Source organism: Tamandua tetradactyla, chromosome 5 (genome assembly GCF_023851605.1).
Source record: "Tamandua tetradactyla isolate mTamTet1 chromosome 5, mTamTet1.pri, whole genome shotgun sequence".
NCBI lineage: Eukaryota > Metazoa > Chordata > Mammalia > Pilosa > Myrmecophagidae > Tamandua > Tamandua tetradactyla.
Genome location: NC_135331.1, coordinates 166,034,145 through 166,057,438, shown reverse-complemented (window position 1 = coordinate 166,057,438; position 23,294 = coordinate 166,034,145). Strand labels below are relative to the sequence as shown.

The 23,294-nt window shown below is 40.1% G+C and overlaps 1 protein-coding gene across 2 annotated transcripts in view; it reads left to right on the top strand.

Annotated features, from left to right (window-relative positions):
* The window catches only part of SCML4 (Scm polycomb group protein like 4), a 102,360-nt gene that overhangs the window by 26,140 nt on the left and 52,926 nt on the right, over positions 1–23,294 (top strand). For both annotated transcript variants that reach the window (XM_077162563.1, XM_077162562.1), the window contains exon 2: positions 19,930–20,156. In XM_077162563.1, coding sequence (XP_077018678.1) covers positions 20,001–20,156 — 156 coding nt within the window. In that variant the 5' untranslated portion in view covers positions 19,930–20,000. The remainder of the gene's footprint in view (positions 1–19,929; positions 20,157–23,294) is intronic.

Here is a 23,294-nt window from a genome sequence, read left to right as displayed (position 1 = left end):
TATATAGAAAATCTATAGGAATATACAAAAAAAACAAACATCCTGCTAGGCCTACTTGTTTGCAAGTATGATACAAAGTCAAAGTATAATAATCAATTGTATTTCTATGTAAAAGCAACAATTAATTAGAAAATGAAATAAAATAGCATTCATAATAGCATCAAAAACAAAATATACTTAACAATAAATTTTACAAAATATATGCAAGATACATACACCAATAACTGTAAAAACATTTCTGAGAAAAAGTAAAAGAATGTGAAGTAAATGAAGAGATATACCATGTACATAAGATTGCAATACTCATTAAAAATGTCTGTTATCTCTAAATTGATTTATAGATTCAACACATTCTTAATCAAAATCTGTCATTTTGTTTTTTGGGTTTTTTTGGCATTATATGGAAATTTAAATGCAAATTTCAAAGTAATCTTGAAAATAATCTTGAAAAAGGGAAATAAAGTTAGGGGACTCACATTACCTAATTTCAATACTTACTATAAAGTTATAGTAGTAAAGAGGTTGTATTAACATAAGGTAGACACATGCCAATGAAATAGAATAAGGAGTCCAAAAATTGACCCAAATGTGTATGGTTAATTGATTTTTGACAGAAGTGCCAAAGTAATTCAATGGGAAAATAAAAATTTGTAAACAAATTGTGATGGAATGATTAGATATCTGTGGATTGTAAGAGCAAACCCTGAACCCTATCTCATACAATATGTAAAAAATTATTTTACTTTAATTTAATTTAATCATAAACAAACTGTAATAGTTCAAACCACAATACTTTTAAAGTAGAAGAAAACAGCAAAATATCTTCATGATCTTTGGGTGGGAAAGATTTCTTAGAAATAGCACAAAACCTACAAATCACAAAAGAAAATGTTCCTTACATTGGATTTAATCAAAATAAAAACGTCTGCTCATCAAAAGACACTGTTTAGAGAGTGAATAGGAAAGCCACAAACTAGGAGAACAGTTTTGCAGCCCATATATTTGACAAAGGACTTGTCAAATATGTAAAGAATCCCTAAAACCCAATAATAAAAAAGACAACCCAACCACAATTTAGGCAAAAATTTTGAGCAGACATTTTAAAGAGTAGATATATGCATGGCCCATAAGCACACAAAAAGGTGCTCAGCATCTCTACTCATCAAGGAAATGCAAATTAAAAACCACTCACTAGAATGGCTAGGATTAAAGACAGATGTTTTTATTTACCAATTTACAAATAAGTGTTTTATTTATCAATGTTGGTAAGGATATGGAGCAACAGGCTCTCTCTCATATTGCTGAAGGGACTGAAAATGGTACAACCTCTGAAAAACTGTTTGGCAGTTTCTTATGACATTAAAACATATACCTAGTATATGACCCAGCAATACCACTGCTGGGTACTTACCCAAGAAAAAATGAAAATATATGGCCACAAAAGACTTGTATGTAAATGTTTCTGCAAATTTATTCACAATAGCCATAAACAATCCAAATGTCCAACAACAGGTAAGTGGATTAACAATTGTGATATACTCATATGTTGGAATACTACCTAGCAAAAAAAGAAATGAACTACTGATATATGCAAAACTGTGATTATGATCTAAAGAAACCAGATGCAAAAGAGTACATATTGTATGATCCCATTTACTTGAAGCTAGGGAACAGACAAAACTAATCTATGGTGATAGAAATCAGAATAGTGGTTGCCTTTGGAGAAGTGTGGTTTACTGGAAAGGATTATGAAGGAACTTTCTAAGATGATACAAATGTTCTATGTTTTGATTGGTATGAATTGCACTGGTGTATATATTTGTCAAAAGTCATTAAACTATGCCTTTAAGATCTGTGCATTCCACTGTGTATAAACTTTACCTCAATTAAAACAATTTTTTTAAAAGTGTGACTGTTTTGGTTTGCTAAAGCTGCCAGAATGCAATATACCAGAAATGGATTGGCTTTTATAAAGGGGGTTTATAAGTTACAACTTTACAATTCTAAGGCCATAAAAATGTCCGAACTGAGACATCCAGAAAAAGATACCATGACTCCAAAGAAAAGCTGTTGTCTGTCACATGGGAAGGCACATGGCTGGTGTCTGCTGGTCCTTGCTTCTGATTTCATTGCTTCCAGTGGTTTCCTCTCTAAGCTTCTGTGGGCCTTCACTTAGCTACTTTGGGGCAAAACTCTGGATTTCATCTCTTAGCGTAGCATCTTCTGGGGTCAGAGATTTCTTCTCTTCAGGTTCTGGCTATTTCTGTGAATACTTGCTAAGTGCCTAAGCTTTTTCTGTCTCAATCTCTAAATGTCTGTGTCTGTTTTAGCACTGAACTGTTTCTCTCTCCATGAGCTCTCTTAAAGACTCCAGTAAACTAATTAAGACCCACCTTGAATCAGCGGGATCACATCTCCATCTAATCAGAAGGTCACACCCACAACTGGGTGTGTCACATCTCCATGAGAACGACTTAATCATAAGATCCCACCCTACATTATTAGATCAGGATTAAAAGAACATGGCTTTTCTGGGGTACACAGCAGTTTCATAACATCACAGTGACCAAATGGAAAACTTAACAAGTTGCTCATATAGACCTAAGGGTAAAAAAATTATAGCAATATTTAAAAAAAGGCTATCAGTTTTTCTTCATCTTCCTAGAGAATTTAGCAAGAAAAAATTCCTTTAAATTATAGTAAAAGATGTCTATAGAAGTACGTTAATTAACATACCACCATAGTTGGTAAGATAAAAGGCACCATTTCCCCGAATTGAAAGGTTGATGCTTACTACTCAACTAGATAATCAAAGAATAAATTTTAAATATTCAACCATCTGTCTGGTGTACTTGGGAGACTTGAGCCAATAAACTAAACAAAATGTGCTCTTGAAAAAAAAGAATATATGCTGCCTTGTATACAATTTGGATAACATATGAATGAGATAATTACATATCCTTCGGCTACTTCTTATTGTTTTTTAAAAGAACAATAAATCCTGGAGACATTTCTCTGTTAGCACAAGAGAGAAGTCTGAATGTGCTCCTCTGGGCTGCTCTGGGACCAGGGAGTTACCTTTTCTAAAGGCTGCCCTGTGTTCTAGGATATGGATTAACCATGACTTATTTTGCCAGTCCAGTTCAATTAGATGAAGGTTTATTAAATGCCTCATCCTGAGCATTTCAATTTAAATTCTTTCAACTCAATGCAATCCAGTGCAAGCCAATTCAGTAAGCATTTATTAAGCACCTTCTTTGTGCCAGTAACTCTGCTTTGATCACCTTTTGGTTTCATCTTAATTGACTACTTCTGTCCTTCAGGTCTCATAGCAAAGATACTTTTTGAAAATCTATTATGAAATACAAGAGATTGATACCAAGACCATAGTAAAAGAAGCTGATGCTTGGGATGTGTATGATATTTTCCCTCTCTTATACTGACCTTCTTATTTTAATAGGTCTTTAAGTCCTTACTAAGTTGGACTTTTTAGGATTTGGGATTTGTCCTCAGATAGAGTGACAGAAGAGATGAAAACAGAAAGACTGGAATTCCATCTGATTCATATTAAGAAATGTACATTCTATAAGCAGTAAGGAGGAACCCAATGACCTATCCTGCACTTGTTGGTTTCAAACTTGTTTTAAGTCTTTGTCTTCTACATCTCCCAGTTATTAGTTCCTTGTTCCCTGCATGGTCCACGTCTTCCTGACTGGTAGAATAAATGCCCACTGGTTGAAAATCACAGTATCTTCCTTAGTTCTTGTTGCAATTGATATAAGAAAGCACACTAACTATTGCTTTCACACTTCTGAATTAGACAGGTCTTAGTTAATGAGAATTCTCAGTAATCATCTTTTTAATTAATAATTTAATTTAAATTCTTTATACAGTATGAGGAGATTGCGCAGGCACTGGGGCTCATCGGGGGGCCTGTGAGGGCTGCCTACCATCTTGTGGTGCCGCATGGAAAAAATGTACCTCTTCTCCAGGCTAAATGTGCTCAGTTATCACAACTGTTCCATGTTCCACGCCTTTCTCTTCTCTTCTTTTTGATTTGATATGTATTTTAATTCTTGCCCCCAGAAATGACTATAAAACTCCAGACATTTGTAGACGACGGAGTCATTGTTTCCCTTCATCTGGACACTATGCAATCTATATTTCTATGAATTTTAAAATAAAATGGCCATATCATAGACTAAATAAAGTTTGTAGTTAACTAAAATTCTGAAATACTGTACACACAAGAAAGCTTTCCTGTCAAGACTCATCTGTGATTGACATTTTAGCTGCTTAACCTTCTTAACATTTCTTTTGATGTATTTGGTACCGGACGAAGGAACTTTGCATCTTGATTCTGTAATCTCTAACATTAGCTGACTCTCCTAGACCTGTGTCTTTTGCTTATTCGATAGGCCTACCTTCCAAATCTTTGTCCATGTCATTGGGGAAAATATAATAAAAATTAGAGGCCTGTGACATGCCCCTATAGACAACTTGCAGATTAGCATCAAGTCATTCATGGTGCACTTTGGAACCTGGGTGTTGTCTCATTGGCTATGATTCTACCCCACAGAATTACCCTTTGGCTCACATCTTATTATCTGATCCATGAAATGCTCTTGGAATATCTGTCCTCTACATCTAGATTTGTAGTTAATTCAGTCCATGTTTATACAGCATTTCTCTGATTTACAACCCAACTCCCCCTTCTCCTAAAACAAAAACAAAAAAAACAAAGTAAACTTAGTTAGGGTAAGCCTTAAACTTTAAGGGGATTTGTTCTTGGGAAGTCAATGTCCCAATATTAGTGTTTACCACATTCTTTTATAAGCACTTACCAGCTTGTTTAATAATCAATTCAATAATTATTCACATCCAGAATCCAGCCCATTTTCAAAGTTGGGATAACATATGCCATTTTCTATTCTTCTAGTTCTTTCTTTACCATGATTTCTGAAAACTTTCCAAGAGCAGCTCTGTAAAATCCCACTGTACTGTTGGGTGTGATTTGTTTGAGCCTGGAGGGATTTGAGTTCTTTAAAGCGATGAGCTGCTGACAGTATCTTTTGTCCCTACCTGAGGCTGTCCTCCCCGCTCTTATGTTCTTCCACCTCCAGCTTGAGATTCTTTCCCTTTCTGTACTTATCAGAAATAAAATAGCCCCTGAGCAGTTCCAGCATCTCAGTGTCATTTGCTGTCCCCAGTCTACTGTAAGTAGTAGGCTGATTCTGAATTTGCTGTTCTTGCTTGAACCCATCGATACATCCTTGTTTCTTTTCTTTAGTGCTTTTCATAAATCTGAGTTTGGTCTGAGCTTTGACCTCTGTGAGACTTAATTGGCTCCTGCAGCAAATACGGAGGGTTTGTGCCGGACTGGTCTGCTGGCAACTATTATTTGCAGCTTGTCCCAACAGGGCTTTCTATCTCCAGGGCTTGGCACAAATACCTTCACAGAGTAAGTGTTCAATATATATTCATATAGAGATGGGTTTTCAAAAGGGAAAGTTTAAAAGCTAATTGAATCCAGCTGTGCTCTTTCTGCATACTAATGGCTGCCAATAGGACCCATGGGGCAAGGGTGAGTGGGGGTGGGGTGGGACTCAAGGAGACCTATAAGTGCTCTGCTGACCACCCCTCCTCCTAACAGTGTCTGTCACCCCACAGCCCTGCACCCTTCTCTGGGGAAGGGATGATTCTGAGTTCTTCATGTCTCTTTGACCTGCACATGCTGGCACATAGTAGGTGCTCAGAAAATATGTGACAAATGATTGAATGGATGAGTGATAGGAGAAAGAGAAAAGTCAATTTTCTAACTACAGCTTCTCTTTCAAGATTCAAGTATTTGCTTTTTGGTTCTGGTCTTGTAGTATCATGAAACCTGCATGGTTGGTGGACTATGTAGCAGTGGACTCTCCAGCCAGAGGATTGGTGAGCTGTCCTCTGTCCCTGATGGAATGATGCTGTGACTGCATTAAACAGGACACATGAGAAACCTTCGTAATCCTTGGTGATCAGACCTCATTTTGTTTTGCTTCCCTTAACTTAGAGGAAAAAGTGTAGGGAAGGTTTTCCTATATTCCTTGTTCCAGCCTCCCTTCCCTTCCTTCACCCATTCTAATCACAGGCCCTGAGGCAGCTTGCATTCCTAATATTTAAAGGCCCTGAGAGTTTTCTTTGGGTAAAGGGGCATGGCAGGTGGGGGGCAGAGTAAGCCAGTGTGCCACAGCAGCATACACCACTGGTGGTTGGTAACAGCCCAGCACCAAGCACCTGCTTTCTCTCCAGCCTCCCTGCTTTCTAGAGGGCTCTGAAACCCCCCGATGCCAGGGTGTCCATTGCACCTCCATTCACACCAGGTGGGCATAATCTAGACAGGACACAGGGTTTGTGATGCTCTGCAGGAAGAGATGAGGACCCTGGTGTTCTCTGAATGCATTTGGAAGTTGTGTTTGAGGGCACTGCAAACAGGTTGGTCAAGAAATAGAGCCTCTATTGACTACCTGTGCTCCACAAAGAGAAAGAAAAGAATTATTTATCTAGGGACAACAGTCATTTATTTCACACGAGGCTTTTTTGGATCCTCTTGTTTTGATGTTTAAGCTTTGAGGGTTTTGCTTAACAATTTATTTTAAAAGACTCTGGGTGTCAAAATTATCTTGAAAAATGTTTGTTTGTAGATAAAGATTGAACTCTAAACAACGAAAACACCAAACCGCCAGTGTTTTCTCAAAAGTAAATGTAAAGTATAAATAGAGAGCAAAACAGGAAATAGTGGTTTGTAAAGAAAAAAACAAAGATACTTGAGCTGCCCTATAAAGTGCCTTTCCTTACACTGTAGAAAGTGAGTTCAGAGGCCCGGAGAGAGAAAGTCTCTGGCTGCCACTTCCTAGCAGAGTTAAGCATCTTCCAGCAAGCTCTGCCCTGCTGTTCCCCACAACTACTCTTTAACAACCCTTTATAAAATATTTGGATCAGTTCTGTATGTCATAGTCACTAAATAATTGTGCTCTTCTATCTATGCAGTGATCGTGTGCTCAGTGAATTCACAGGGCATCTATCTAAGCTTTCACTAGTGCCAGTGCCATTTCTTTATATCCTAAGAGACTTGGGGATCAAGTGCAGGCTGTTTTGGGTAGATGGTGTGCTGTGTCTTGGTGGGGTGGACTCATCGTTGGAGAGTGGCTTTGGCAGACTCCATGGGCTAAAGTTCTGAACTTGGCTGTCACTACCAGAGGGTAAAAGGCAGGGGCCTCTGGGGGATCCTGCTGCTGAGGATCCAGTGCTGAGGAGAGAGAGGAGCCCCGGAGGAGGGGCTGGCCCCTGAGTATTTATCAATCACTTATCATTCACATATTCAATAAACATTTGCTAGGTCCCTAAGGTGTGCCAGGTACTGGACTAGCTGAGGATATATTGGTCAGGACAGAGAGCCCTCTCCAAGGATCTTACTGTGTATTGGGAGAGAGAGACCCGGATTCAAATGAATGTAATAACATGTGGTAGGGGCTGTGATGGAAATTGTTCAATTGCAGCTACAGGGAAGGATGTGAAATACAGATTCTGTCCTGGTAACTGTTTCCAGGCAGAGCTGTAGGCTCAGGCTTTTAGGGGGAGAAGACCCTGAAAAGCCACCTCCTTGGGGGGATGCAAGTCCTTGAAAGGAGAAAGGCTTCAGGCAGAAACAAATGTCTTTAAGAGAGGGGGTCAGATGTCTTTTCTGAAAATCTGAACAAAAATCAAGTAATATTGCTAGTCTGACTTTAGCCTCAGGGAAAACCATGAGTTGGGGATTCCACATTGGAGACTTCCAGTATTCTGATTCAGTTTATTTACCTTGAGTTCTCATTCCACCTTTGGTTCAGATTGGCAGAAGGTCAGTTTCATTATTATTTTCAAACCCTGGAATGAGCTAGGCATAGGTAATGAGGAAAAGTGGTACTCCAGGGGCTTCATACAGGGGACTCCTTCAGCTTGGACGCTGTATTAGTTTGTTAAGCTGCCAGAATGTAATATACCAGAAACGGAACAGCTTTTAAAAAAGGAATTTATTAAGTTGCACAATTACAGTTCTAAGCCTATAAAAATGTCCAAACTAAGGCATCTAGGGAAAGAGACCTTAATTCATGAAGGGCCAATGGGTCTGGAACACCTCTGTCAGCTGGGAAGTCACATGGCTGGCATCTGCTAGTCCCTTGTTTCTCGACTCCATTGCTTTCAGCCTCTGTTCCTGTGGGGGTTCCTCACTTTGCTTTTCCAGGGCTGGCCTTCCTCTCCTGGCTTCCCTTGGCTCTGTTCAGGTTCTGACTTGCTTAACATCTCATGGCGATGTCTCTTGCACTCCAAGCATCTCCAAACGTCTGTGCCTCTGTTCTGTGAAGCAGCTATTCTCCAGGCATCTACGTCAGCTCTGAGGTTTCTCCAAAATGTTTCCCCTTTTAAAGACTCCAGTAAACTAATCAAGATCCACTTGGAATGGGTGGAGTCACATCTCCAGCTAATCAAAAGGCCACACCCACAATCGGGCACGTCACATCTCTGTGGAAATAATAATCAAAAGTTTCTGCCCCATAGTGTTGAACTAGGATTAAAAGCCATGACTGCCCCCACCAGATTGAATCAGGATTAAAACATGGCTTTTCTGGGGTACGTAATACTTTTAAACTGGCGCAGATGCCCTCTAGGTCAGTGGCCAAGGGTGAGGACCAAAGGATCCCACAGGGAATGGCAGGAAGCTGCCCGGCTGCCAGGACCTAATGAGGCTATGGGGGAGAGGGTTCCGCCAGGGTCTGACTTTCCCTGGGTTGTTTTGTGGCCCAGGAGAAATTCATTCCCACTGGGGGGCCCTACCCTCTTTGGTCCTCAGCCTTGGGTGCGAGTTGCCTCATATCTCTCCTTCTACCATACTAGGTGGTGAGCTCCTGGAAAGCAGGAGGGCTGTGGGTGTAGGGAACGGCTCCGCCATGGCACCCTGGTGACCCTGCATGTCTCCTTATGGCCATGCAGCAAGGTTTAACCACATGACCTAAGTCTTGGCATGACGCCCTGTGATTCTCCTGGAAACAAGAGCACAAGAGCGTGGGAGGTTTGTGAGGATCTGCTACAAAGCCATTTGTCACTCAACTTCTTATCTTCCCAAGAGGCTGTCATAAGACAGTTTTTCATTGCCTCCTGGGCTCTGATGAGATTTGAAGCTTTCTGCCTTGCCCTCCATTAGCTACAGGCTATAAAATTGCTCAGCTGCAGCATGAAATTGACTCCTCAGCAGCAGGGTGCCACACCTCGTGTGTTGTGGTCATCTGGCCCTGTTTGTTTCTGTGTTGTCCTGTGGGACAATAGGCGTAGGGGGGCTGGCACCTTTGCTCTTCTTGCTTTTTCTATGTCAGTAGGAAACTGTCAGCATTTAGAAATAGCTTGTGTTTTCTTTACCACCTGGATCCACCAGCCTCGTTGATGAGGGATTTAGAGGTTGTCTGTGTGGATGAGAGAGCTCAGAGGTTAAGTGACTTGTCCCCATCTCCCAGCTAATTAGGAGCAGAGCCAGGCCTGGAGTTGGACCCCCAAGTCCAGTGCCATTTTCACCAGCACCTGATGTGCCTCATGTGCTCTAAATGCCCGTTGGAATGGGAGCTTGTCTAGTCAGCCAGGTCACTGATTATTATTCATCCCCGTCAGCGCAAGTGCACATCACCACCTGACGTGCCGAGCAGAGCACCCAGGTTTGGCCTCGTGGTTTGCAGTCTTTTCAGGGTCCACCGCACTAGACCCATGGTGCAGCTGGTCCTTGCTGATCACCAGCCATGGATGTCAGACTCACTCACTCATTCTTCTCTAGACTAGAGACTCCAGGTTGAATTTTTAAATTTGTTTTTATTTTTAAATACATCCAAAACTCAAAAGGTAGAAAACTATACAGAGAAAAGTCCTTTTCCCTCTCTAGCTCCTAGAAGCCCAGTTCCCCTCTCCAGAGACAATGTTACCATTTTAAAAATAGAATTGACAGATATGGAATATCTACGCACAAAAAAGCACATGCACATGTCGAGATGTGTATGGGTTTCTGTGTATCTTCCTTACCCCCTGTGCGAGAGTATGCCCTATAGCTACGTGTTTTTTTTTTTCAAGCAAGAACTTATTTGTATTTGTAGTGTTAATTGATGGGACACATGAGTCTCCACAACCCCTTTCAAACTCTCTATCTACTTTTTTGCTCTTGAAGCTCATTCTCACTCATTTTTCTTGTCCATGACTCCTCCATCAATGGTGGAGAGCATCTCATCTTTTCCCCATTCCAATTCCCTTCTCACACCCCATCAGTTTTACTTGCAGGTGTATCTACAAGTGTAGCCATAGACAGCTGCCATCTGTTGAAATAGCAGGGAAGAGGAAACTCCAAGGGAGCCCTTCTTACAAGGTTTCACACTCTGCCTAGTCATTAACTGAGCTGACTAAAGGTGAGCAGTCTTCCTCTCCACCACTGGCTGTTGAGGTCTAACTAGGAAACAGGGAGCTCTTTAGTATTTAACACATTGTGTAGTTAATGGGGAGACATAGTCATACAGTGACGGAAGAGCCAAAACAGGAGACTGGCTGGTGACCATCCCTAGGTGAGAGGAGCAGAGGATGGAGTGGGTATTGCAGAAACCAGGGGCCAGGTCACACCAGAGAGATTGGGACTATATGGGCCACAGAGGAGAAACAGCTCCTGGCAGAGATCTGCTGAAACAAAGAGAGAGGGGATGGATTCTCTGGCTGCATCCATCGCAGCCCCACCCACCACACTCAGGCCAGCACTTCCCATAGTCAGCTGCCAGCTGTTACAGAGACCTGGAGAAATGGCTTGTACGGTTAGCCTCCACTTTTTTTTTTTTTTTGCATGGGCAGGCACCAGGAATCAAACCCGGGTCTCCAGCATGGCAGTTAAGAACTCTGCCACTGAGCCACCATCACACCACCCTCAGCCTCCACTTTTGATACAGAGAAGAGTGGGGAAGGATGAGGAATAGACCTGAGGAAGATGGTTGCATCGAATCTCCAGAGGGCTGTCTTCAGGAAGGCCTGTACTTGAAGGGGAAGGTCTGCCAGGGTGAGGAACTTGACTTAAGAAGGGACACCGCCTGAGATGAGGAGGTGGGATCGCCAGTCCCTCCTGGGCCTGATTTGCCTTCTGAGGAGCAGCTCCAGGCCTGGGTTACCCAGGTGACAGTGCTGGAGTTAAAAGTTGGCTTCTCTTCTCTTTCTGCACTGGTGGAGGGGACTGGCAAGCCTCAGCAAATAGGTAGATTTAGAATGCAGTTGGGCAGCTGTCCAGCCAGTAAAGCACTCACACCTTACTGGGTGTCTTGCTCTCTCGTGCTTTCAAATGTTCTGAAGTTATTCCAAATCCTGCAGGTTGGATGGGGCTTTTCCCACTTCATTGTTCATATTCTCAGCTTTGGCTTTATATGTCTTTTCCTCCTTCCCCTTAAATATACAAATATTGGCTCCCTATCACCCTGGCTGCTGCATCCTCACTGAGTGCCAGGAAGGTTCTAACTTTGGGGAGGAAGGATAGCTCCTGTAGGGACAGCCAAGGGCGGATGGACTTTGCCCTCACAGCAGGCAGTCAATTCAAGGACCCAGGAAGCTCCCTGCAACCCTAACCAACCACAGAGCTGAGGGTTCTGCTGTGGAGAGAGAGGCTTCCCGGTATTGAAGTCTCTCTGTATACTTAACAGGCACATCTAGAAGTTTCATCTACAAGGTGTGGGGTGGGGGGGAGGGCAAAGGATCAAATCTGCGCTTTATAGCCACTCCTTAGACATTTGGTGGATTCATCACCTTAGAACATTCTGTTGAGTTTTCCTTCTACTTGGTCATCATGTGGGAAACTGAAGATAACCAGTCCTTTTTGTTTGTGGGTCTGTTCTTTTTCTCATCTACAATTTCTTTGTATTCAACCTTCTCTCCTTAGGTAGAGACAAGCATATCAGTACTTACTTAATTAAAGGAACAGAATAGCTATATGTAAGTTCTCCCAGACTCATGTTTTATTATATTCACGCTTCTATTGTATTTAAATGATTATACTGCAGTTTGGTGCACCTTATGTAAGTCTTCTGATAGCACAGTGTATTATTAAACTTTCAAAAATAATTATTTCAATTCACTGTATTATTATCATTTGTTGTTATTCTTGATTCACAAATTGTCACAGCTTAATTTTTTGTGTTCTTAACACTACCCCCGATATTCTCAAAAGCATCCTTGTTTAGGCAATAAGGTAATTATAGGATGTTCCAAGCTAATCCTGATCTTTCTCTGTCCCCGAAATATGAAATCATTTAATTCGAAGGAGTCCTGGTTTATTTTTGATGAGAATAGTATCAGGAGCAAAAACTTGAGTGCTAGGAGTATACATAAATGTTGTCTTTGACTGTTGCTGGCCCAATTTTAGTAGCAGAATTGGAAAAACAAAGTATCAAAGGAATTCATTTTCTCAATGTACATTACATAGCTGTTCCTGTTCTTCTCAGGATATGAGGTTTCTTCGACCATCAAAACTTTCTATTGTATGCAAATATTTTTACCAAAAATTCAAAAATGAGGAGGCGGGTCTGTGCTTCAGTCATGGGCTTTAGCCAGGGTGAGTTGGGTGGACTCAGTGGGGTTGCCACATGCACAGATGCCAGGTGTGGAACATTTGCCGAGCATCCCCTGTGGGTGCGATATTGTACCAGGTGCAGTGAGGAGCAGAAGTGATACATGAAATATGGCTTCCAGCATCCAGGAATGCACAGTAATCATTTGTGTGCCTGAAACAATGAGGAAATTATATAAACCGTCACGTCATGAAACGCTAAATCTGGTGGTGGCGGCAATAGGTGCTGAAAGAGTTGAGGGTTGTAGGAGGTGAGTGTGTGGAGAAGGAAAGGGTCTCCTTGGAGAGTGGTGGGATTGAGAAACCACCTCACAAACAGCCCTGAGCAGCCTGCAGAGCTGCGGGTGTTAGGGTGCAAACGAGGCAGCTGGCAGAAGAATGATGCCAGAGATGTTGGCTTATAGTGAATTCATCATGGTGCCCATGGTGAGAGGAATAGGATTCTGGTTGTTTTCCAAATGATAATGAAAAAGAGCACCAGCCCAAGGTCAGGGACGCATTTGGTGTGGCCAACAGAATGAAATACGTCAGAGTCTAGTAGGAGACTAGAGACCCTTGTAATCACCTCCTATGAATGTTTTTAGAAACAACAAAAAGCCCTGGACTCTGCTTCCAGGCTGGCTGGTCCACCCTCCTTCTCTACACACCACCAAATGTCCCTGCATTCACTCACTCTGTCACCAGCTCTGTACTTTTAGCTTGCTCTGCTCTGTCTGTCTTGCCCCTCTACCCAGGAAAATACTAGCTCTGATGTCACCTTCCTATACTCTTTCTACTCCCACCTCTCCTAACCCTGCCAAAAGAATGCTGTTGTTTTATTCTGTCTTGGGGTTCTCAAAACATTTTATACCCAGCCTCTGTTATGCTACCAATTTCACATACCACTATGGGCTCTTCTCCATAGACCATGGACATCTTAGGAAATGGTTCTTATTTATTCTCATCTGTAATCAAAGGGCTTAAAGACTGTTTGTCACCCAGTGCATATTCAACAGATATTTATTGGATGAATGAATGTACAAATGAACGAATGAGTAGATACATGAATAAATGCCCCGACATAACTCCTGGGTCAGTGTATGCTTTAAATTTATTAATTCCTTGATCTTTATCAAGCCAGGAGGTTGATTTTTATTTGTTAGATTTGCAAGGCCACTAGGTAAAATGTCATTGTTTGGTTTTTGAAACAGATCTTAGTTTCTCTTGTTCTCACCTGTTCTGATATTTCTAGCTAAGCCTTGTTTTGATAAGAAGACTTAAGAAAACCAGCAGCAAATCACTTACTTTTAATATGCCATGCCAGGATTTGATGACAACTTCGACCTTATAACATTATAGACTTAGAGACTCAGAGATTAGGCCGTGCTAGGAAAAGAATTTTTAATATGTGCTAAAGCCTTTTGCTCCAAGGTAGCTTGCAAATCTGACCTAAACTAAGGCAGTCTGCATTCACTAAGTCTACAAATGAAAGCAGAGAAATTCAAAGTTATAGTATACACCTCCAGAATTTTAAGGGTTCTCAAGTGATGTATATACTTGGTGTATCAAATTATGTGGTCATGGGTATGATGTCTTTGGAGAACATTTTAGTTGTTTGAAGGTCTTTGGAGATGGGAGAAATCTTTGGGGAAAGGACAGTGGCTCAGCTGCCAAGTGTTCCCTCAGAGAAAAGGTCAAGGAAAGTGAGGGCAGCGAGCTGGTTCTCTGGGGTCCAGCAGAAGACCCCTGTCCACCACCTGTTTATTAACATTCCTCTTAACCCCAAAACAACCTTTTCTGACATTTTTGGTGATGAAGACCTTGCTGCTTTTTTGTTACAAATTGTTTGGGATATAAAGCAGTGGTCAATGAAGTTCTGTGGCTCCGAAGCCAAGATCATTAGAAAAAAAAGAAAACAAAAGCCTTCTAAGGAAGCAAAAATTTCCAATAGAAACTTCCCCAGAATGAGACTCATTCACTGATTGCTTCTTCTTTATAGTATGTTTCTATCTATTGTTTTAAAAATTCAAGCAGTGCAGAAAGGCATAAAGATGAAAGGTGAAAAAACCTCTCGGTATCTCTCTGCCTAGAGACAACCATCAGTCTTTTCATGATCACCTTTCCTAAACACATGCAGATTTGTCTACATCTATATATGTGAACCATGTGATATATGCTATTGTGCAGTCTTCATCTATGTGTGAATGTATGTATGTATGAACCCACACATATTCTTAAAATTATAAAGTATTCCAATTTCTGAATGTGAAATAATTCATTATTAAAATTATAAAGTATTCCAATTTCTGAATGCGAAATAATTTATTAAACCAAGGAACCATTTGAGGGACCTTTTGTTTGCATTCAATATTTCACTATTATAAATAACATTGCAAAGAACATCCTTAGACACATATCTTTATGCTCTTCTGAGATTATCTCTTTAGGATGACTCGAGAGTGATACAGCTGGATTAGGAAGTGTGCATGTGTAAAATATTCATGTGATGTTCAAGATGGTAGCCAATTTGTATCCCTACCAAGAAGAAATGGAATGCCCCTTCGCCTTTATCCATCTGTTAAACGATGGATGATAATTTAATTTGTTTGTTACTAGTAAAGTTTAGAATCTTTCTTGTGACAATTGACCATTCATCTGTGTGTGTGTGTGTGTGTGCGTGTGCGCGCGTGTGAATTGTCCGTCCATTTCCTTTGTCTGTCCTTCCATTGAGGGATTGCTTTTATTTTCATGATCTGAAGGATTTCTTTATATTAACCTTTACCTGGTCTCAAATGTTTCAAATTGTCATGTATTTTTCAACCTTTTTTACAATTTTACTTCTGCTATATGAAACCATTGGTTTTATGTAGTCATGTTTAACAATCTTTCTATTTCTGTTTCCTAAATTTTGATATCATGTTTAGAGAGTCCATTCCTATTCTGAAAGTATAAAATGTTAACTTGGGTTGGCAATGGTGGAGCAGTGGCAGAGTTCTCACCTGCTGTGCCAGAGACCCGGATTGATTCCTGGTCCCCGCCCATGCAAAACAGTAATAACAATAATAATAATGAATAATAATATAGGTCAGCTTTTTTTTTTTTTGCTGAGCCACCGTGTCTCACCCTATTTTCAGTACTTTTCAATATTTTCTTTTTTTAGATTTAAGTCTTGGATATCTCTAGAATCTATTTGCTGAAATAATGGCTAGAATGCTTTTTCTAAACATTCTAAATGTCAGTTGTCCACAAATCATTTATATATTGAGTGATCCAGCTTTGCTGCATTGATTTGAAATACTGCTAAGCTTTTTTAAAAAATGGAAATTTAATATATGCTTATTGCTTATTCTTGTAGCCTACTGCTGTCATTGTTGTAGTTTTAGAATACATTTTAGAAACCAGTAAGAAGTTTCCCTCTCTGTCTCTTGTTTTGCCCTTTTTTTCTTAAGGTAAAGTTAGTTTGGGTTTTTAGTGTTATTGCATTTATAGAATAATTTAGGCAAAATTATGCATTTAGCATAACCATCTGTCCTATATTAGAACAATCTTTTTTATTTATTCAAGTTTTATTTTAGGGCATAAATACAACTAAAAAAATAGTTTCTTCATGTGAGTTCCTGTACTTCTTATTAAATCTATGTCAAGAGCTGTGAAGGGTATGAGATTTTATCTTGCTTACAAGCAAACAAGTAAGCCTGCCGCAGTGTCGTGGGTGCTGGCAGAGGACAGGAGACCCCTAGATCAGAGGTACGACAGGCCACATGAGCCCCATGCTCACCCAAGTTCCACGGTGGGTGCCACACATGCACAGTAGGTTTGCTTCACAGCTGAGGCCTCCTAAGCTTGGGAAGCCCTATGGAGAGCTCAAGACAAGTTTCCTTGAGGTAACTGATAGAAGAACAAGAGGACTAAATCAGGTAAGAAGGGGAGAAAGCATATTCCAGGCAAAGAAAGTTGCATATGCAAAGTCCATGTAGTGCGAAAAAAGTACGGTAACTATAAGTAACAGAGAAAAAGCCCGCCATGGTAACTCCATTATCCACTGGTTTAATATTGCTGAAAAAGAACTTGCTCATTTTTATCATCATGAATGACCTGCTTGTTCTGACAGAGTGAATGTAGATTGTTTTCCTCTACATTTGAAGTCTATTGCATTTACTAGGATTCGCTGTGGTTGTTCAGTCTTCAAGAAATTTTCTTAAGACATGGAGAGAGAACCTCTTCATTCTGGAATACAGTCTATAAAAATTCTTCTTTCTTTAAATTCATGATTCTTGTCTATCTTCCATACTTATGTTCTCCCTAAAAAATTCATTTGTCTTGTCTTCACTGCCTTCTGAGATTGAGATTCTGTTTTTCAGTTTTGGGATTGATCTTTGCTATTTTTACTTATTTTATTTATGTCTTAGTTTAAGAAATGGAAGTTTGGGGAAAACTGCACTATTGCCACCATCTTTTCCACCATTTCTAGTCTGTTATTGAAAGAACCACTGTGTAAGTTCTTTCTCCCAACTCTTTAGAACTATTCCAAGAAGCTATTAAGAGATGCCCCCATGTTTAAAATACCTTTTCAATTTTTAAAAGTCTTCTCTCTCTCATTTCTTAAGATTATATTTATTTGCATATTGAAATTTGCAACGAATTGAAGAGCAGCATCTTCCTGACTAATGGATGAATTATGTAATCATTTGGTGTGGTCAGTTGAGAGAAGTGTGGGAAGACTTTCTGCTCCAATTATCTTCCCAGTCACTGTGGTACCTAGTAAATAGTTCACCAATAAAGGTTCATGTATGAAATCTGTTTATCAGATTTAGCTACCTGAAGAGGTCCTTTACTCTCTCTAAGATGGATATGTTTCTATGGAAGGAAGGAAGTGGAAAGTGGATATGATGAAGTCTTGGTTTTCCTGACAGAGTAGGGAGGTGAAGCAATAGAAAAACTCAATTTAAAAAATTATTTACTAGGAAGTGTTTCTGAAAAATGGGGAAATTTTTAAATAGTTTAATTTAGCTTTGAATAATACAATTTCTTAAGGTAATGTGCTCATAATTTTTTTCCATGCCTTAATCTTCAAAAGCTATTCAGTAAAAAGAGTTTCATAAGGAAGTATCTCAGTTAGTAGGGCACACACAGCACAACTAACCAGTGAAAGAACACAGCCAGTTTATCCTTCAAGAGGACTCCCATTTTGACAAGAGAGGAAAGAGGTTCGAAGGCTTCTCTGAATGTGGGTTTTCTCTCGTTGATTTTTGATCTAGATGTTAATGGATGTGTTGTTGACCTCCTCACAAGAAACAAAATAGAAAGGCAGAGAAACATGTCCTTGATAAGAAAAATTCCTGTTTTCAAGATTTGTGATGACAAAGTAATAATGAAGTAGAAACTTTCAATAATGGTGGTTCAAAATGGGACTCAGACAAAACTTCACTTGGCAAAATTCTATTGAATAACTTTTGGTTGTTCTTTAGTTTTGGGGGCTAGCCTCCTTTTGAAAATGAGTATTTTGGGTATTTATTGACACTGTAGACTGATACTAAGTGTAGAACTAGAATGATGTTCTCTGTTTACGTGGTAATGAGTTTATGTTTCATTGATCATAATTCATTGATTCTAGAACACACATCATTGTTTAAAGTTCTACTAAGAAATAAAAATTCTGCCTATGGAACTTTGATGTGTTGACAGTGCTGTAAGGTGCCTCCCTCATTTCAAAGACATTAACATGTGAAAATAATATGCATCTTAGAATCAACAAGATACAGTATTTTTCTTAAATTGACAAAACCAACCGAAATTGACAAACTCAGCAGCTTGTCGAACTATCTGAGATATTTAACAATTCAATCAATGAATGAATTTGAACCTTAGAATTCCATTTCCCAGATATGATATTTCCAAGAACAGCTAAGATTTTCGGTAGAACACTGTTAATATTCAGAGCATTAACAATGTGATCTTAAATCTGTGAAGGATGTCAAAAATTTCCCATTATATCTTTAAGAATTTCCACTATTTTATCTTTTCCTCCCTGAACAAGGCAATCTGATCCCTGCAGTGCTGACCCAGGCCAGGGTCCAAAGACAGCCCCCATAGCCCTACCTAACTCTTTCTGCTGCCTTTTGAGCAAGAGTCTTTTTTTTCCCACTGGAAGGGAATGTCCTCAGAAATGAACTTTATCACCTCACATCACCACTGAGTTTAGTCTCAAGTTTTCCTCCACTTGCCTCTTTCTCCCAACTCTTTAAAACTATTCCAAGGAGCTATTGAGAGAATCCCCCATGTTTAAAATAGCTTTGCACTTTTTAAAAGTCTTCTCTCTCTCTTTCCTGAAAATTCTGGGGAGTCTGACTCCTGAGATCATAGTGCCACTATGGTCTGCAGGTCGGAGTTGATCAACTACCATTTGCCTGAAGGTTGCATGACCCTACCTGAGAAGCTTGTTGTTATTTTAAATCTGAAGAATGTTTGGTATGCGGGGACATCTGCTTGTGCAAGAGGATTTGTACATGTTGAACAGTTACTCAGAATCATTCCTTCATTGCCTTTGTGGCATGCTAGCATGTTTCCTTCTGTTTGTTTTTTTTTTTAAACCCAAATATAATTTTGCATAGTGGAGGTCATTTTATATGCAATTTGTATGATGATTTTTTCATTCAACTTCATGTTATTAAAAGAATGCTGTTGAAGGCTTTTAAATAGTGATTGTTTTATTCTGCAGATGTATTAACTCTTCCCCCATTGTTTGCTATTTAAACTATAGCCTTTTTTTTTCAATTCTAAATACCATCAAAATGAACATCTCTGAATGTAAATCTTTGCCCGCATTTTGACTGAGGGATATCATCAACCTTTAATATAATTGATTTGTACTGTTAAATTGCTCTGAAGAAGAAAAAGATCATAACGTATAACTCCACCAAAAGTATACAGGAGTATGAGAGGATGGTTGTGTTTATTTAATACTATTATCATAGCATAATATGATAATACTATTATATCAAAGTTAATCTAACTGGGAAAACAGAGACACAGACAAAGTCATCTGATCCCTGGTGACACTGTTAGGTATAGTTGAGCTTGGAACTCTTCTGTTCTCTCCTCTTAGCCCATATCTTCATGGCTCCACTACAGCCCAGTGGAAATTCCCTGTCCTTGAAATTATACCAGGGGAGCAGTGAACTTCCCCCCAGGAGCCCCAGAGGTACCCACCTCAGTCTTATTTCATTTTCCTCTGCAAAATCCTCAACCCAAGATCCATTTCTGCTTTGCAAACCAAGCATTTCTATTTTGTTTTGCTTTGTATCCAGACTAATCCCTAGCATCCCTTCTGCCTGCGAGCAATCTGCCACCTCATTCCGTAAGACTGGCCCCAGCAGAAATGCAGTCTCAAGGGATCCCTGGGAGAAAGCGAGGCCGACCCCCACTTCACTCAACACCTATGAAGATGGCTGTTCATAACCTTTATTCTGCTTCAGCTGGTCCCTTACCAGCAGTGAAGATCCCAAAGAAAAGAGGGCGGAAACCTGGGTACAAGGTATGATTCTCTCATCTCCATTTTCCCCATGTTGTAGCCTCTGGGGCACAGGCGCTTGAGCAGAACTCCACCGTGAAAAGTGACTAAAGGCTGAGAGCTCAGTAAAGACAGGATAAGAAAGAAGTTTCTCTGAATGAAGCACATGACGAGGCCTCATTGTTACAACATGGCACATAATGGATGCTGTTGTTTGCATTTTTATAAGTGGAGAAAGCAAATTACACCAGATGGGGAAAGTTGTATGGTGAGCAGATTTTAGGGTCATGGCTAAATACACATTATTAAACCTCACATCCAAATTAGCATTTCAGATGCTGAGCTTTTTCCCCTGACTATTCCTACTAGATGGCTCGTGAAGCTGCCTTCCAGAACTCATTCATCATTTATTTTAGTAGAAGCAGATGATTTTCTTCAGACATTTAAATTAATAATGCAAGCAGGCCAGTGTCAAAGGACATAGAAGAGTTTTCCCATGCAGCGCCCCAACGAGGGGACTCATGATGCAAATTCAGGATGTTAATTCATAGTTTCCCGCTTATAAAATGTGCTGATGTCAAAGTTGGCTACAAAAAGTCACATTGGGGAAAATTAAAGTCCTGTGATCTCTTGAAGAATTAACAAGGATTTGGAGGGGATGGGGGTAGAATTAATCCTATGTTGTAACCTCAATCCAGTAAACCAACCCACACCAGAGAAAGAGAGGGCTTCTCCTCTGAGATGTTTTTGAGAGGCTCCTGGAGAGCAGAAAATATTAAGCTTGATCTCCACAAGCTTTTTGAGCATTAGAAAATGAGCTGCAGAAGTTTTCCTTCATTTGTTTTCTTTGAAATAAAGGGCTTATGTTTCCATCTTGAGATCTGAATACTCAGGCCAAAATGCAAATTGGCAATTAACTCCCTTTTATTTAGGCAAATGTATGGAAATTATTTCAGGTCAGCAGATAGACAAAGCTTCCAGAACAGCCAGTAATGAATTCACCCTATATCCCTTTGGTTCCCCACAGTTCTTCAAAATGCTGGAAAATAAAAAGGCTGTGTGTGGGGTGGGGGGAGGTTATTCAAAGTTATTTGGGGGTCATTGCTTTAACTAAAAGAAATTTTTACTCAGCCATCTCATGAAGTAAAGTCTTCAGGCACTGGTTAGTTTTTCTAACAGAGAACCTCCTTTTTCTTATGAGCATGCCAACTTCAGAATTGTGTCTCTGAAGGGGGCATAGGATAGGTCTCACAACTCAGCTTATTGGGGTCTGGGAATTGCATCTGATAGGCTGGAGCAAGGCAGCTTTTCTGTTTATAGATTCAGGGAGCAAATGCAGGATTCAAAGAAACACACGGAAACCTTTTCCTGCCTTTCTCTTACCCCCCTGAGATCTGTAGCCCAAGAATGAAAATTACCGACAGACATGGCATTTCTGGGGCCAGAAAAAATGGAAATGCCTTCCATGAAATAAATTTTGCAGCTTTCCTGTCTCCTAAAAAAAAAGGCAGTTTTCAGTGCTTGTAAGAGTCAGAAACACCTCACGTCAGGAAGAAAACTACTGGGACTGTCTAGATAATGATTCAGTAAAGCAGGTCTTACTCCTCTTGCCCCACAGTTTCTTTTGGGGGGATACCAGGCCACAGCTCTTCTTGAGTCCACTTCCATAAATGCTGGTGCGGGGACCTGGGTGGAGCCAGTATTTCACACCCTTTTCAATATGGAGTTACATAGCAGTTTCAAAGAGAGCTAAGTGAGTCCCCCAGTCATAGTTTAGTGTTCTACGGGAGTGGTTCCCAAAGCAGATACCAGTCTGCCACCCACGCGTGACGGCATGAAAAAAATAAGAACTATTAGAAAGTTTTCATAAACCTGAAATGATTCCCCTTAAAGGAGTATCCTTTACTCTCAAATATCCCCTGCCTACTGTTTTGCTGCTAAAGTGTTCTTTGTTCTGTGAAATGTGTTACATGGATAAGATTTGGTCATTTAAAATGTCCCTACTTGGCAAAATAAAGTCGGCAGCCTATTAAGTCTTCCCAGGCTTATTTTGAAAAATTTCTAGACTCTAAAGTTCCATTTTACCATGAGTTAAAGGAGTTTTAATTGTTAGAAGCCAGCGAGGCTTCTCTCCATTTACCAGGCAGCCATTAATTTGAGAAGTTCAACTATCTAGGACACAGTTGGGAACAAAATGGTTGAAAAAAATGGTTTAAAAATAAAAAAAAAAGCTGATTAAAAAAAATTCGACCGAAAAGAAAAAAAAAAATCCAGAACAAGCAAAACAAAGGTATTGTGGGGTCTAATCTTAAAAATCTTGTTTTTTATTACTTCAGAATGTGTTTTCAAAGTCCCCATCAGAATCTATTTACCTTTTTAGCAGACACTTTTCTTAACAGCTGGATTATAGCAATTTAATAGCCTTCGATTTGAAGATGAAGTTATGTTGGGGGGGAAACACTGTACGTATGTACGGTTGGGCATTGAGAGGACAATAGTAACTATTGTTATAATTATAGGAGACTAATGTGTTAAACTACAGAACAATAATATAATCATAACTATCAATATTATAAAATTAATATTAATTTTATAAATATCATTATTTTATTCTTACAATAATATCATTATTATAAGTATATAGTTACGTCAATTACATTATCATGATAGAAATAGAAGTTCTTGAGCCGCTGGCAGAACTTTGGCAGGAAGAGCCTATGGCAGGCCCTCCCCAGGAGATTCTGAGGGTGCCTGGTTGTGCCGATTGTATGGCAGGTCTGTGCTCGTTGACATTTGTCGCTTCCTGCCTTGATCTGTGCATTGCCTCTGTGCCTCTCCATAACTGCGGACACTCTCTGTTCAAAGCGTGGCCACGGTCTTCCCTTTGAGCCCCCAGCACAGCTAACACAGGCTATCACATTTAACCACTTCCCTGAGCTTTGAGGCTAACATAAGTGAATTAGGGGGCAGAAAAGGGGAAACCAAACTCCAGCGCCTTAGAGTTCACAGGTCGTGGCCTTTCCCAGGGGCCATCTGGCCAGCTGTCATCTTGGTCCAAGGCCTGCAGTCATACTGTGGTGCGACTATCCCATTTTAGTGCCTCCCTGTCCCCTTCTCAGACCTGTCAAAGGAAGCAAAAACCTCTTAACATCATGTTTTCCA